Below are 13,764 nucleotides of genomic sequence, written 5' to 3' on the forward strand. Positions count from 1 at the left end.
AATTTATAGAAAGTGTATGGAATACCCCTGTGTAATCAGTGTTGAATATCTAATCTTACCTAAGTTACCTGCAAAAGTCTGCAATTTCTTGTTGACCTAATTATGTAAATCATGACTTCTAAATGTCTATAGTATTGCATATCTGTAGCTGCATGTATTTAAAAGGTCAATCCTACATGTAAAATAAATCACTTTGTTAAAAATATATAATGTAGCCAGGGTAAGATAAAACAGTGTCTTTTGTTGTTTAGCCAGTGTAATTTTGTAATAGAATTTAGAAAATATTTCTAAAATTACTATCCTAAGAACTGACATTCTGCTTCCATAACATTCCATCTATATTCTGCAAGATATGCATTTATGTTTATCAGTCCTATAGGAATACAGAACAAAATTAAGGGTTTTTTTCTTTAATATTTTTTAAGATCCTGGGGAATTTTAACAAGATAACCATGGGGGAAGCGATGCTGAAGGATAAGTTAGAACCTAAAAAGTTGTTCAGTAGCCTTGAAAAAATGTAATTCTGCATGGTCTCATGCTTACTGGATTTGTGCATGCTTTATTACTCTGTGGGAACCCAGCCACTCTGGTAATAATTCCACCAGGTTCTGGGCTCAGTGAAGGTAACTTCAGGGGCCTTCAGCTTCAAGAAGCAGAAGCAGTAGGATGCTGTTCTCTGCCACTGCTGCCTCAACAACTTTTCAGTTTTGTGTTGCTGATTTAAAACAAGAGTTCAAAAATTTGCCACATGATGGCACCAGAAAAGAAGAGAAAATAATTCCTGGAACAGCTGCATGGCAGACTGCACAGCTGTCAGCGGCACAGATGGAGCTGCACAGTGACGTGCAAATGGTAATAGCTTGTGAAACTGATGATGGCATCGGTGGCTCCCACAAAGTACTAATATGCTGACCCTGTAAGTATATAACTCCATAATTTTTATTTGATCTTCATTTCAAATTTGTCATTTATATTGGACCAGATCACAGCCTTTCCTTCTTATTTACCTACTTTAGTGATCTATATACAGAATTTCCCACGGTCCTTGGTTCTCCGTTAAGTCTATAGACTGCTGAGACATGAAACTTCTCATGGCACAGCACCTGACTCTTTTTTTTTTGCCTTACCTTTTCCACAGAGGATAAGTACAGCGAGTGGAGATGGCCGGCATTATTGCTACCCACACTTTACATGTGCAGTGGACACAGAAAATATCCGCAGAGTGTTCAACGACTGTCGAGACATCATTCAAAGGATGCATCTCCGCCAGTACGAACTCTTGTGAGGGGGATCACCGTGGAACCTGTGGTTTTAAATTCTTTGCTCCTTACTCTTTCTCTTGATACTACCCCACACAGGGTGGAAGAATATACTATAGAAATGTCAGTCTCTTCACTTTGTTTACTTTAATTATTTAACCTTAAAGCTGATTTGAAGCAAGTTTGGGTTATTTTTCCTTCATGCTTTTTGGGACTATTTTTGTGCTTTATTTTGACATGCCACTTCTTCGTCATTCCACTAAGCCCCTCGGCTACCTCTGTTCCCTTAGGTTTTGTTTTTTTAAACTGAATGTGACCTGCTAAATTTTTTCCAGCGGGTTAACCTCAGTTCAAACTGGTATGTCAGCTGGATGACACTAAAGTCATACCTATCCCTCTGTGTGGGTTTCCTTTTGAACATGACATTGAAGAGTACTTGATGGGTGAAAAAAAGATTAATGCACTTTGTATCAGGTTATTAAATACTGTTGAGGAAGTAGACACACAATGTAGCAGCACCACAATATTTATTACTCTGTCACAGTTTTTAGCATTTCTGAGTTGCAGGTCAACTGATAAAGTGACCTCCTCTTTTAAGCCGTTACTGGCACAGGAAGTAGAGTAGATAATGAGAGGAACAGTGAAGACAAAGCAATTTTTCTGGGGTTTTGGAGCTAAGTGTCTCTGCACACCTCAGGCATTTGAATTACAGCTACTTTTCAGCCTGTTGCATCTAGGCAGAAAATTTACCACCCTCACTTATGTTATTTGTGCTGTCCACAAATGATCCTTTTAGTTCCGATCATTCTTGGACAACAGTCCTCTCCCTATATATATTTTTTTTGTTTTATTGCTGGTTTATTATATTGTACAGACTGTAAAATGTAATATTATTTTGTACAACTTTATTGAAGAAAAATACTTGTAGAAGATCTTTGTGCCTTGATTATGGCTGTACCTGTAAAATGAGCTAAGATGTAAGTATGTTTTTGATTGCGCTGTACAGCTTGATGTCAACCTTACCTTCAGCAGTGACTGGAGGTAAGAACTTTATCTGTAGAGTTTAGGGGTTTTTTTCTGGTTTATATAAAAATGCTCTTTAGTATAAAAATTATAAATTATGCAAATTAACCACTTACCTTTCCAAGTAAGGTATTACAGTCACCGGATGTTGCAGCAAACATGCCTTTCTCTTTTGAAGTCTCAGCTTTAAAACATTGGAATTCATTCAAGTGTCCAAATTGCAACCTGGTGTTGTTTTAATGGGAACCAAGGATTTAGTTTTCTTTTTTTTTTTTTTTTTTGTCCTTTATATTTAGAAAATATGTTTGGTAATTCTTTGGTCATTCATAGAACTTCACAATTGCACAGACCGATTGTGAATGTGTAAAGCACCATTATATAGAGCTCTTCAATCTTTGTACCAACAGCAGCTTTCATTGTGCAAGTAAATATCAAGAAAGAAGATAAGAAAAAAAAAAAGGTGTATAAACCCTTGTGTCTGGCCTAAGAGAATTACAAGATGACATTTTTATTTCTCTTTTAATAAAGAGACACATTAGAAAATTGTTTTATTTTAAATATTGTAGAATCAAAATGTGTGAATATTTCTCAAACTTGAATAATTTATGCAAATGACATTCTCAAAACAAGTTGTGGTACAGTACAATATATAAAAAGCAAGAATTGCTGTAGCAATAAGGCATGTCCTTTTTAGTAACTATAACACTGCTTTATATTTTATACATAGGTGTTTTATGTCTGTGACTATATACTTTTCCTGTGTCCAAGATAACCTGTACAAATGTCTAAAATTACAGTTGCAATAACAGAAACCTAGAGAAATGTTAGACTACATTACTTTATAGAGTGTTTTACCACACTTTGGACCATTCCCCCCACTCCATTTTAAATTTAGGGAGAGATTAAGAGCTAACACAGTCCCCACACTGGCATAAAAATTAGTAGGTTTTATTAACTTTTTACTGTAAGTATCATTATTAGTTATAAACCCCAATCAGACCTCTTTAAATTCAGACTACAGACCAGTTGAGAACTTGTTTCTAGTTAAATATAAAACAGTCCCATTTTAGATACTATAATATGACAATTTCTTTTCCCAGAAATGTGTTATGTTAATTTAGTTATATTTCCCAAAAAGTGAAAGGCTGGGTGGAATAAGCTAATAGTAAACAAAATTCCCAAAATTCTCTCACTTCTTTCCCATGCCAAAGAAAGTAATAGAGCGAATAACAAAAGATAGTCTTTTTTTTTTAAACTATCCCCAGCACAGAAGTTCAGGTTAGAGCTCCCAGCCTCTGCAGGAACATCAGCAGGAAAACTAGTTCTGGTGTGAAATAGTCCCTCTGTTTTTTCCAGGGCAGGTGGGGAGCAGCAGTAGGTTTGTCCACCTTCCCTCACAGAGTGAAGATGCTGAGCTCAGATTTTATCTTCTCCGTGCTGACCCCCAGGCTGGGGCCTGTGGCACAGCTGGTGGCCTCGGCCTCTGGTGCAGTTCAACATGTGACATTACAACAAAGTCAACAGGACTTGGCACCCTGCAGGAATCTAAAATAACATGCACTCCTATCCCTATCTGTCCGTAGACTGAGGGCCAAGGCATAGGATGATGTTACTGCAGCTGTATTTGACCTCCCTTCTTGCAGGAGATCAGAAACTGGAGGGCCTCTCACCACACATCTCTGGGATGCAATAGGGCCCTCTTTTTTTAAGCTCATCATAGCACATCTCTTTGAAAATAGCAGCTTGAGGTGTCACCCTAATTTTTTTTAAGCAGGTTTTAAGTGTGTATCAGCAAACTGGATCCACGAGCTTCTTCCCTTTGTTGTCTGGTAGACGATAACTGCAAATTACAGTCAGCTAACAATTTACTGTGTCAAGAACCAGAAGATCTCTTGTCCCAAACCACAGTCCCCTTACAAATGACACCCTAAAAAGGTTATGGAAATCAGCATCTCTCAGTGCTGATGCATCTAGTTTCTGCCTGACCCTAGACACAAGCATGACATTAGAAGGGCCATGCAGCAATAAAACAGAGAAACGTTTCCAGTTTGCAGGATTCAGCCTCCACCAGGGTAAGACACTAGTGCAGACAAGTGATGAGGCTATAGGATTTACATAATGTACAGTTACACTTTTAATATACATATTTGATACAAAAATTATAGCAGGAAAAGGACTCATTTGATTGTCGAATACAGTATTTTTGTACAGCATGAAACGTTCATTTCAGTTAATTATTTATCCTGTAGTAGTCATATCAGCTGTATAGGACTTCTATGGTATGTATAAATGCAACCTGCCTTCAGACTAGCAATCAAATTAGGTCATTTGCTGGCATGAATATAGTCTGATGTTTGACTGTTCTCAGCTTTGGTATTTCAGTGACTGAATGCAGATGTCTGGCTCTTCATACTGCTTTATGCTTACTGATTAAACGCTGAGCAAAATAAAACGGTGGAGTGAGAAGCTGAACATGAGCTAGTATCAGGATCACAAACAGAGCACCTGCTGCACAGTATATAGTAAAGACTCTGCTCTCATATGGAAGGAAGCATTTTTGGAGGGAGAAGTCAGTTGGTGTTATGCTGCCCTGGAAAAGAAATGAAGACTGTCACTTTGCTGTGTTACAGTGGGTTCTAAATCAGGAGTAAACACCACGGCTGTCAGATCTCCAATTTCTAAATCCTATGTTGGGTGGCAAGGGGTGGGGCCAGTTTCCTAGTACCAGTGCCTTCTCCAGGGGGCTGAAGAGTCCATACCTTGCGGTGCTGGGCACTAACTGGAATATTCACCAGGCCAACACGAGCCCAGAGGCCAATCTTCCCATCTAGAGTAAATAGAGAGCTGGGCTCCTCATCTGATTTGCCTTCAAGAGAAGCCTAACTTTAGCTGCTGTAAATCCACCTGGAAGGAGCCTTTCCAAGCTAAAGTTAGGTTTTGTGAATGTGCCCCTTCCTCCTCCAGAACCCTCCTCCTACCCAGTACGTGCTGCAAAAAACCACGTTGGCTAATCCAAATTATAAACATGAACTTCAACAACAAAGAACTTCATTGGGTTTTGGCTTGACTTTGCAGTTCAAATTAAAGTTTACAATGGACTGAGGCTGAGGAGTTAAAACAGTAGTGAAGATGATGCAACTTTAATTAGCCAACCTCTCGTTTTGCAGTGAAGATGCACTGTCTGGTATGTGCAGAGAATGTGTGTAGTTTGAAGGCAGCTACTCTCAGGAATATGGAATAAACAGAACTACTTTCAACAACAAATATTAACAGTTGCATAAAATGAATTTAGAAGTTTGGGGTTATCTGTGTATTAAGCAGCCTAAACTCAACACCAGTAAAAAAATACATAAAAGATTCCCCCCTCAAGTCACAGACTACTCTGTAAACAGATAGTAGGTTTTGCTTCTTACTCCAAGTTTTTAGGAGTTCTGTTTTGTTTTTGAACTTGGGAACTAATTGATTTACCTCTAAGGATATACTGAGCACTGGAACTGCCTGCACGAGCATAACCAACACACTGTATAAAATGTGAATTGGCAATGAGGAGGCAGATTGTGGGCACGTCACAAACGCTGTCACTGCGTGAAGCAGTTAATGCACAAGTCTGAAAACCATCATCACCCTGCAAAAGAGTCTGAGGTGGATACAGTCTTGTTTTCATAGTTGGTAAATCAACAACGTCAAACTAGTCTTTCTACTGTTCAGTGCACAATACTGATTATTTTTACAAGTCAGTAGTTTACAATGCACCCTCTTTATAAGAAAATGTTAGATGCTTGTACCCATATACTAATTAGGTCTTCAACAGCATTGCTTTGTACCACACAGAACATGTGGCTCCCACAGATGTACTTTATAAAGTGGATGCAGTGTACTGAGTGGGTTGGGTGGGTAGGCAATTTTTTTTTTTATTTTTTCGTTTTTACAGGTAGAATCAGTTTTAAAATATAGCTGACTGCCATGTTGATTTATTTATGAAAGTTATCTGACAAAAATAAAAAAAAATTAAAACTTACCATGATGAAACTAGGATTGTTTCTATTCCTCCAACTGAATGACGGGACGCTGACTTCTGGAATTTTCCCTGCATGCAGCACTTCACAAGCACTATGTGTGTGTCCACTGAGAATCAAACGGGGGTGAAACCACCATATCAGCTGGAACGCAAAATGATAAAGCACAAAACTTAAGTCACAGCTAAAAAAAAATGTAACTTAAAAACCCCTTTTTTTTTTCTTCAAACAGAGTGAATTTATGGCAATTGTAATATTCTTACAAAGTGTTTTATGCAAAGTTGTGTTTTCCAGTAAGAAACGTGTTGGTATTGCAATATTAATCACACCCATTTGGCCCTGATCCCAAGTTACTGGGCTGTTATTTTTTTTGCCATACAGATCAGAAGAACAAAGGCAACATCTTGTTGCTATCGCAAGTAGAAAAACTTTGGGTTTAGTAAAGCAGTGCTACTTTCTTGTCTAAGGAAGAATTTTGTACTGACAGTCTTGAATGAAGACATTTATGCAGAAGGAAAAAACTACTGACCATTAAGTTTTTAGGGAATGCCTTATCTTTACATTTTCTTGCACTTACTAATTCAGCAAAAACAATGCTTTCAAAGTATTGGAAAACTGTGGCTTTCTACCAGCTTTGTCGGCAATTCTATACAGTACAGAAAGTACAAAATTGTAAAGTGGAGGTATCAGCACTGCAGGAGACTTGAGAGTGTTGGGACTTACGACCTATGCCTGGAAAACCCAGTAGGATCAAGGTCATGATCGCAACGATTCTCAGAGGAGCCGCTCCAACAAGCAGCCTCTCATAGGACTCATTAGAGCAGGAGCAGGTGTGGTCAGTTTGACCCAGCTAACAGCCTTACCACAAGTTTTTAATCTATTTATAGCTACACTTGTGTTCCCCTCTCACCTACCCACCAGTACTCAAGTTCCCAATAAATCAAACCTTTTGTGATGCCTCTTGAGACAGTACATCATACTTTTCTTTAAAGGGGGTGTTCTTCTCCTCTGGAGGAGCAGAATCTTCTCCACTGCATTCAGCATCACTTTTCCGATAGAGAGGGTAATGCTGGGAGTAATTAAAAGAAAGGACCAGTTGTTAATGATCCAGCCTTTCTGGAAGAGTAATAAATACACAAAAACCCCATGCCAACATGTTGCCTCCCTCCACTTCTAACATACCTGTAAAAGAATGGGTTCTGAAGCTGGAAGCTCTTCCACATCACTGCATCTTTTGTTGGAATGATTTGGTTTCTGTGAATAAAATTAATCCATAGAAGGGGTGAAGGTAAATTAAGCAATAACTAGGTTTTCAGGGGTTGGAGGGGGTGGTTGTTGGCCTTTTTTTTTTTTTTTTAAGGGAAAGCAGTTTCAGCTAAGAGTACAGTGTTTAAGCACTATCCACTGTATGAACTTCTGAGAGTCTCTGCTGTGGAGTGATGTAATTCCCTGTTCTGTATATGCTGTAAATACAGCTGCACTCTTTCTGAACGCAGAAAGCAACAGCAGGATCTCGCTGCACAAAGGCAAAAGACTTTGGGGGCAGCCCGAGAGAGACAGTCTGCCAATTTTTCCACAGGGACCTGGTTTCCTGATTGACTGCCAGCCCCATCAGTCATGCTGCCCACTATGCGTCCAGTAGGCCTATGAGAAGGTGAAGAGGAATGAAATACAAGAAGCAATTGGATTTGATGAAAAAATAATACAATTAAAACATTACTAGGCTATCAAGACAGGACTGCAATAGAATCAGGAAACTAAAATAATAGGCTAGCTTGAAGGCTATAAAACAGAATAATATGCATAAACATAAATGCAGGATTATGTATTTTAAATCAAAGGGAGGGTTACAGAACTGCCTTTTTTTGGAACAGAGGAAACGACACCCTCTGTTGGCAACCCTGACAAGGAAATTAACACGTTAGTGCAAAGCAACACAGTTAAGTAAAAATGGTAAGAGAGAAATGAGGAGAAAGCTTTGCTAACAAGTTGCAATATGAATTGGAAACATCTTTTTCAGGAGAGTCTTGTTTAGCCTGATTATTGCTACAGTATCAGTAATCCCACTGTGGTAACTATGTAGCGGCAATATCCCATTGCTGGCTGTAATCAGATCTTTAATAAACTCTTACCTGCAGGGAGCAATTCAGTTTGTGAGAAAGTGCCACAAGCTTTGCCTCTGAGGTACTGCAGACAGCACAGCCATCACCGTCCATGGCTACACTGTTCACCAGGACAAAGCTGGAAGAGACCAGGGGGTGGATGAAGAGAGGTGGGGAGGGCAGGAAAGCATTTGTTGCTCATGCACACATGCTGGATAAACTTTATTTTATAAAATGCAAGTGTTTGAAAGTTGGACACAGCTTGACAAAACAGCAGAATGTAACAGCTTCTGAAATCTCATGCTAAAAATCCTCTTCTGAGTATCTGCACTGTAGACATTTCTCTGTCTGGTAGGCTGCTTTATAACCAGTTCTTAATTAGGTGGCACAATATACCTTATGCTTCATGTTTACACATCAAGATATTTTCATATTTTAACGGATATTCAAGTGGTATTCTCATGGAATGTCAGAATTTCGTCACTAAGCTGAATTCTAAGGGAAAGGAGAACTCGCTTTTCTCCCCACACACACTTTAGACCTCAGAGAGAGAATTTTAGACATTCAGTTTCTTCAGAGCAACTGAAAAGCAAAACAGCACTGCATTTGGTTGGCTACCCTGAAAAAACGTAGTTTCGCACTTTGCAGTCTCTAGCACAGAAAACAGGATTGTATTTGTAATAGAAGGTTTCCCTGTAGATTTCAAATCACCTTTGAACTTCTGCCACAAGATTCATACCCATTTAGTCACACATTCAGGATCTGAGATATATTCCAGTTCAATTCAGTATGTTTTACAGACACAAATGAGCTGAATGCCTTCACTTAAGAGATACTAGTCAATACAAAAAAAAACAGTTATTCTCTCTTAGCAAATTAAGCTTTTATACCACATATTTGTTGTAAAATAGTTTATCTCAGAACTTTTCATTAATAGTGCAGCTCATTTCAGTTAATGAACGTGATACCAGACATACAGTCTGTAACTACACGCACTGCTCTGTTTTATCAAAGGGGAAGTGGAGATGTTCCTTAATAATTATTTTTACAACAGCTGAAATACATATCTAGAGCACCCCACATCTGCATGATAAACTACAGCTTTACAGAGAGCATGCATGAAGCTCATAGCTCTTCCTAAAATAGACACAACCATTTCTAGACCTGTTGAGAATATTTTTCACATTTTCTTAATTAAGGAACTGCAAGTTTTGAATCTCACATTTACACGAGCGATTACAACCATATGACATGTGACAAATGCAGACTGGCAGTGGGCCTTCCCTTCGCATATCTGAGCTTTAAAGACAAACACCTTTCCACAAACTCACTCTTGGCTTCCCTCATCGAATTCCTGCATGGTATCTGAAGGTAACAGGGCACACAGCAGACGAGTGCAGCCACGGACACACATCTGTGAGAACAAACTCTGAAACTAGCTCTACTCCAAGCCAAAAGCAGCTTGTGCATTATTACTCCACCCTGTGGAAAACCGTGGAAAAGCAACTGCTATGTTCCCAAATTCCTCAAACGAGTTAAGTTCTGCAGAGTAAAGAAGTTATTAAAATTAATGAAACTTTTAATTTGTAAGCACAGAGGAGGTTGGTTTGTGTTTCTTTATGAATCCTTTTATGTTTACAGCCATGGCTCATTACCAGCTGCAAGGAAGTATAAAGGTAAACCAAAGAAATGGATTCTGGCTCCACAGTACTTTTCCATTTAAAAGGAATTTGTTACAATTTACCCATCTCAAAGTACAGCTTCCACTGTATATCAGACTATGGGTTTGTACAAAGTGTTTTGGGTTTAACATATCATAAGGTAGATGATTAAAAAGGCTCTAAGCTAAGCATCCCCATACTATTTCATTAGAAATTCCACTTCTGGTTTTCATCACTGGTCTGCTAGCTCACTAATCACTGCTCTAAGCATCGAAAAAAAATTTAAATATACTCACTTTATTCCTTTCCGAGTTATTAGCTTTCCTGAAGTCAAGTTGAAAACCTTTTCAAATCGATTTACCTTGTAAGTAGTCATTCTGTGTCACAGAGCAAAAATACAACTGAGGTAAGAAATTGGCATTGGAACTCATCTGACACTGTTGCTTTACAGGTTGTTGGTCATTCATTCGTCTTGCTGCTCCATTATCCAGCTCACACATTCATTCAGCAAACTCACAGGGATGCTCTGACACCCCTCATGTCCTCTTTCCCAGTCCCATCAGGGCAAGCACAGCAGAACGAGGGCACTCACACTCTTCTATGCCGAGATAACAGGAAAGGAGATAGCTCCCACTAAACACCTTTCTGACAAGGAGGCCCAACACAAGGATTCCAAGCCAGCACAGAAAGATCAGCTCTGAACAACTTCTCATATGGTCACAGAAACATAAAAGTAGCCTGAAACCTGTTTTGTGCACAGGTGGGTGTCTTTTAAGGTCTTACCCTAAACTACAATCCTTTCTGATTACATAATGATCAAAAACTTTCCATATAACCACAAAACAGGTCGCTCAGACACAAAACCAGTTACTGTATGCATGCCGACATTCATTCTTGGCACTTGGGTACTCCTTTCACTGACAAGACTTACTCATAATGAAATCCAATGTCATGATTCCCAACAATGACCACTAGCTCAGTAGAAACTGGATACTTGAACATTTTCCGAAATCTTCTGACATCATCTGCCCATGCCTGCATATAAAAAACAAAAGGAGAAATTAATGCTGTTCCACAGTATCAAAGGGGACCACTAGTATTGCAGTGGGTTTGCACAGCAAGGTTTTGTTACTGGGTGGCTACAGGGTGGCTTCTCTGGGAAGCTGTCAGAAGCTTCCCCTGTGTCTGACAGAGCCAATGCCTGCCAGTGGCCAAGGCTGAGCCCATCAGCAACAGTGGCAACACCTCTGGGATAACAGTAAGGAAGGCAGAAAAAAAACTGTGCAATTGCAGCCAGAGAGGAGTGAGAGTATGTGAACGACAGCCCTGCAGGCACCAAGGTCACTGAAGAAGGAGGGGGAGGAAGTGCTCCAGGCACCGGAGCTGAGATTCCCCTATGGTGCAGACCATGGTGAAGCAGCCTGGCCTCCTGCAGCCCATGGAGGTCCACAGAGGAGCAGAGATCCACCTGCAGCCCACGGAGGACCCCAGGCTGGAGCAGGTGGATGCCTGAGGAGGCTGTAACCCCATGGGAAGCCCATGCTGGAGCAGGGTCCTGGCTAAATCTGTGGTGAGAGGACCTAACTCTGGAGCAGGTTTGCTGGCAGGACTTGTGACCCTGCAGCGGACCCACACTGGAGCAGTCTGCTCTTGAATAACTGCAGCCTGTGAAAGGGGCTCACATTGGAGAAGTTGGTGGACTGTCTCCCATGGGAGAGACACCACACTGAACAGGGGAAGAGTGTGAGGAGTCCTCCTGAGGAGGAAGGAGCAGCAGAGACAACATGTGATGAACTGACTGCAACCCCCATTCTCCATCCTCCTGCGCTGCTGGGTGCATGAGGTAGAGAACTGAGAATGTCATTGAGCCCAGGAAGAAGGAAGGGATGGAGGGAAGGTGTTTTAAGATTTGGAATTATTTTCTCAGTACCCTACTCTGATCTGACTGGCAACAAATTAAATTATTTTTCCCCAGGTCTCTTTTGCCCGTGAGGGTAGTTGTTGAGTGATCTCTCCCCATCCTTACCTCGACCCATGAGTCTTTCTTGTATTTTCTCTCCCCTGTTCAGCTGAGGAGGGGAGTGATAGAGCAGCTTTGGTGGGCACCTGGCATCCAGCCAGGGTCAGCCCATCACAACTATGTAATACAGAAGCACACACTGAGATGTTAACATTTTGTAAGTTTTATATGAGGGGCAAAATTGTCAAGATACTACCAAAAATGAACTCATATCTAAAAGACTGGAAACTTCTACCAACAACAGGACAACTGCAGCAAAAAAAACCAAAGCCTTGCATACCTAGTCTGCTTTCTTCTGTCATCCATTTCCTTCAAGAAATCCTCATTTTTTGAAATAAGAGAGCTGATGATGTCATACCTGAGGTGAGCTCCATTTGCCTTCATCAAAGATATCTCCCAGAATAAAAACAATATCTGGCTGCAGTAACCATAAGGCAGTTTGGAAAGATCTCTCCATCTGCCATTCCCTGAAAGGAAAATACAGAGCCAGTCATCACTGCCCAACCTCTGGATCCTCAACTCTGAATACACAGACACAGCCTGGCAACAGAAAAGGGAAAATTACTTCCACACACTGAAATATGACAATATAATACGAAATTCAAATTAAATACTTAGAAATCAGCTTTAAGTACAGTAGGTGCATCTTACCTGGTGGGTAATTCTACCACAATACAAACAGGACCAACACATGCAAGAAGTAATACCAGCTTGTTTATTTTTTTCATTACAATTCCATTAAACAGCAATTAATTAGAACAGTGAATTAGTATCTCATTAGCTACTATTAAAAATACTAAAACTAGGATAGAGGTTATTAAAAAAAATAATAATTACCTTCTTAGTTTATCAAACCAATGTCCTTTGATCTCACCAAGTAGGTGAGTATCAGCTAAAATCATGGCCTTTAGGACTGAAGCTGAAGTCTCTTTTTCACCCATGGGAGCTCCACCTTTCACTTCTGGCCATCGGCATTGAAAAATCACCACATAATAAATTAAAAATTCACAAAATATGAACACTGAGGTGACAAAGCCCACAAGTTTCAGCAGAAAACAGAGCCTCTTCTTCAGAGGAAGATTCTTCACAGTAGTCGAGCTATAACTCAGCATTGCAGCACCAGCATAAGACTCAATGGCTCAGTTCTCCTCTCTTGGACAAAAATAGCTAGGAGTAGTCAAAGGATCACGTTGGGTGTTTTGTCAGTACAAAATCCCTGTGGAGAAAATACAAAATAAAATATTCATTAAGTCAGCATTCCCTGTGGAAAACTACCACGCAAGGCCTACAGTGTTAGCTTCTTGTCACCCTGAACGATTTGGGAATGTGTAATTGACCTAAATAGCAAAGTTGGTCTTCTCCTTCTGGTACACAGCCAGCCATGCCACTGAGCACAGAACTGCACTCTCTCCTACCAGGACCAAGGAAACCAGTTTAAAGCCAGCCAGGATCTTGGTGCATGATGCCTTTTTTTAGAACTATACAGTGAAAACACTGTGAGTAGGGGTCAAAGATAGGTAACAACAGAGTTTAGCTTAACAGCAGCAGCAAAAACAACAACAAAAAAATCCATATAGAATCATTTAGGTTCAAAAGAATTCTGAAACTGAGTCCAACCCTTAACTCAGCACTGTCAGCACTAAACCATGTCCCTAGGTGCCACATCCACACATCCTTTAAATA

The 13,764-nt window shown here is 40.0% G+C and overlaps 2 protein-coding genes across 4 annotated transcripts in view; one reads left to right on the forward strand and one right to left on the reverse strand.

Annotated features, from left to right (window-relative positions):
- Positions 1 to 6,300, forward strand: part of GNAL (G protein subunit alpha L) — a 192,213-nt gene extending 185,913 nt beyond the window's left edge. For both annotated transcript variants that reach the window (XM_064657008.1, XM_064657019.1), the window contains exon 12: positions 1,139 to 6,300. In XM_064657008.1, the coding sequence (XP_064513078.1) occupies positions 1,139 to 1,285 (147 nt within the window). In that variant the 3' untranslated portion in view covers positions 1,286 to 6,300. The remainder of the gene's footprint in view (positions 1 to 1,138) is intronic.
- Positions 4,399 to 13,764, reverse strand: part of MPPE1 (metallophosphoesterase 1) — a 31,199-nt gene continuing 21,833 nt past the window's right edge. For both annotated transcript variants that reach the window (XM_064657035.1, XM_064657044.1), the window contains exons 2-10: positions 12,919 to 13,297; positions 12,440 to 12,548; positions 10,993 to 11,096; positions 10,358 to 10,438; positions 8,431 to 8,539; positions 7,481 to 7,552; positions 7,245 to 7,367; positions 6,302 to 6,442; positions 4,399 to 4,872 (exon numbers count right to left, since the gene is read on the reverse strand). In XM_064657035.1, the coding sequence (XP_064513105.1) occupies positions 4,690 to 4,872; positions 6,302 to 6,442; positions 7,245 to 7,367; positions 7,481 to 7,552; positions 8,431 to 8,539; positions 10,358 to 10,438; positions 10,993 to 11,096; positions 12,440 to 12,548; positions 12,919 to 13,193 (1,197 nt within the window). In that variant the 5' untranslated portion in view covers positions 13,194 to 13,297 and the 3' untranslated portion in view covers positions 4,399 to 4,689. The remainder of the gene's footprint in view (positions 4,873 to 6,301; positions 6,443 to 7,244; positions 7,368 to 7,480; positions 7,553 to 8,430; positions 8,540 to 10,357; positions 10,439 to 10,992; positions 11,097 to 12,439; positions 12,549 to 12,918; positions 13,298 to 13,764) is intronic.

Source organism: Pseudopipra pipra, chromosome 1 (genome assembly GCF_036250125.1).
Source record: "Pseudopipra pipra isolate bDixPip1 chromosome 1, bDixPip1.hap1, whole genome shotgun sequence".
In the NCBI taxonomy this organism is placed as follows: Eukaryota; Metazoa; Chordata; class Aves; order Passeriformes; family Pipridae; genus Pseudopipra; species Pseudopipra pipra.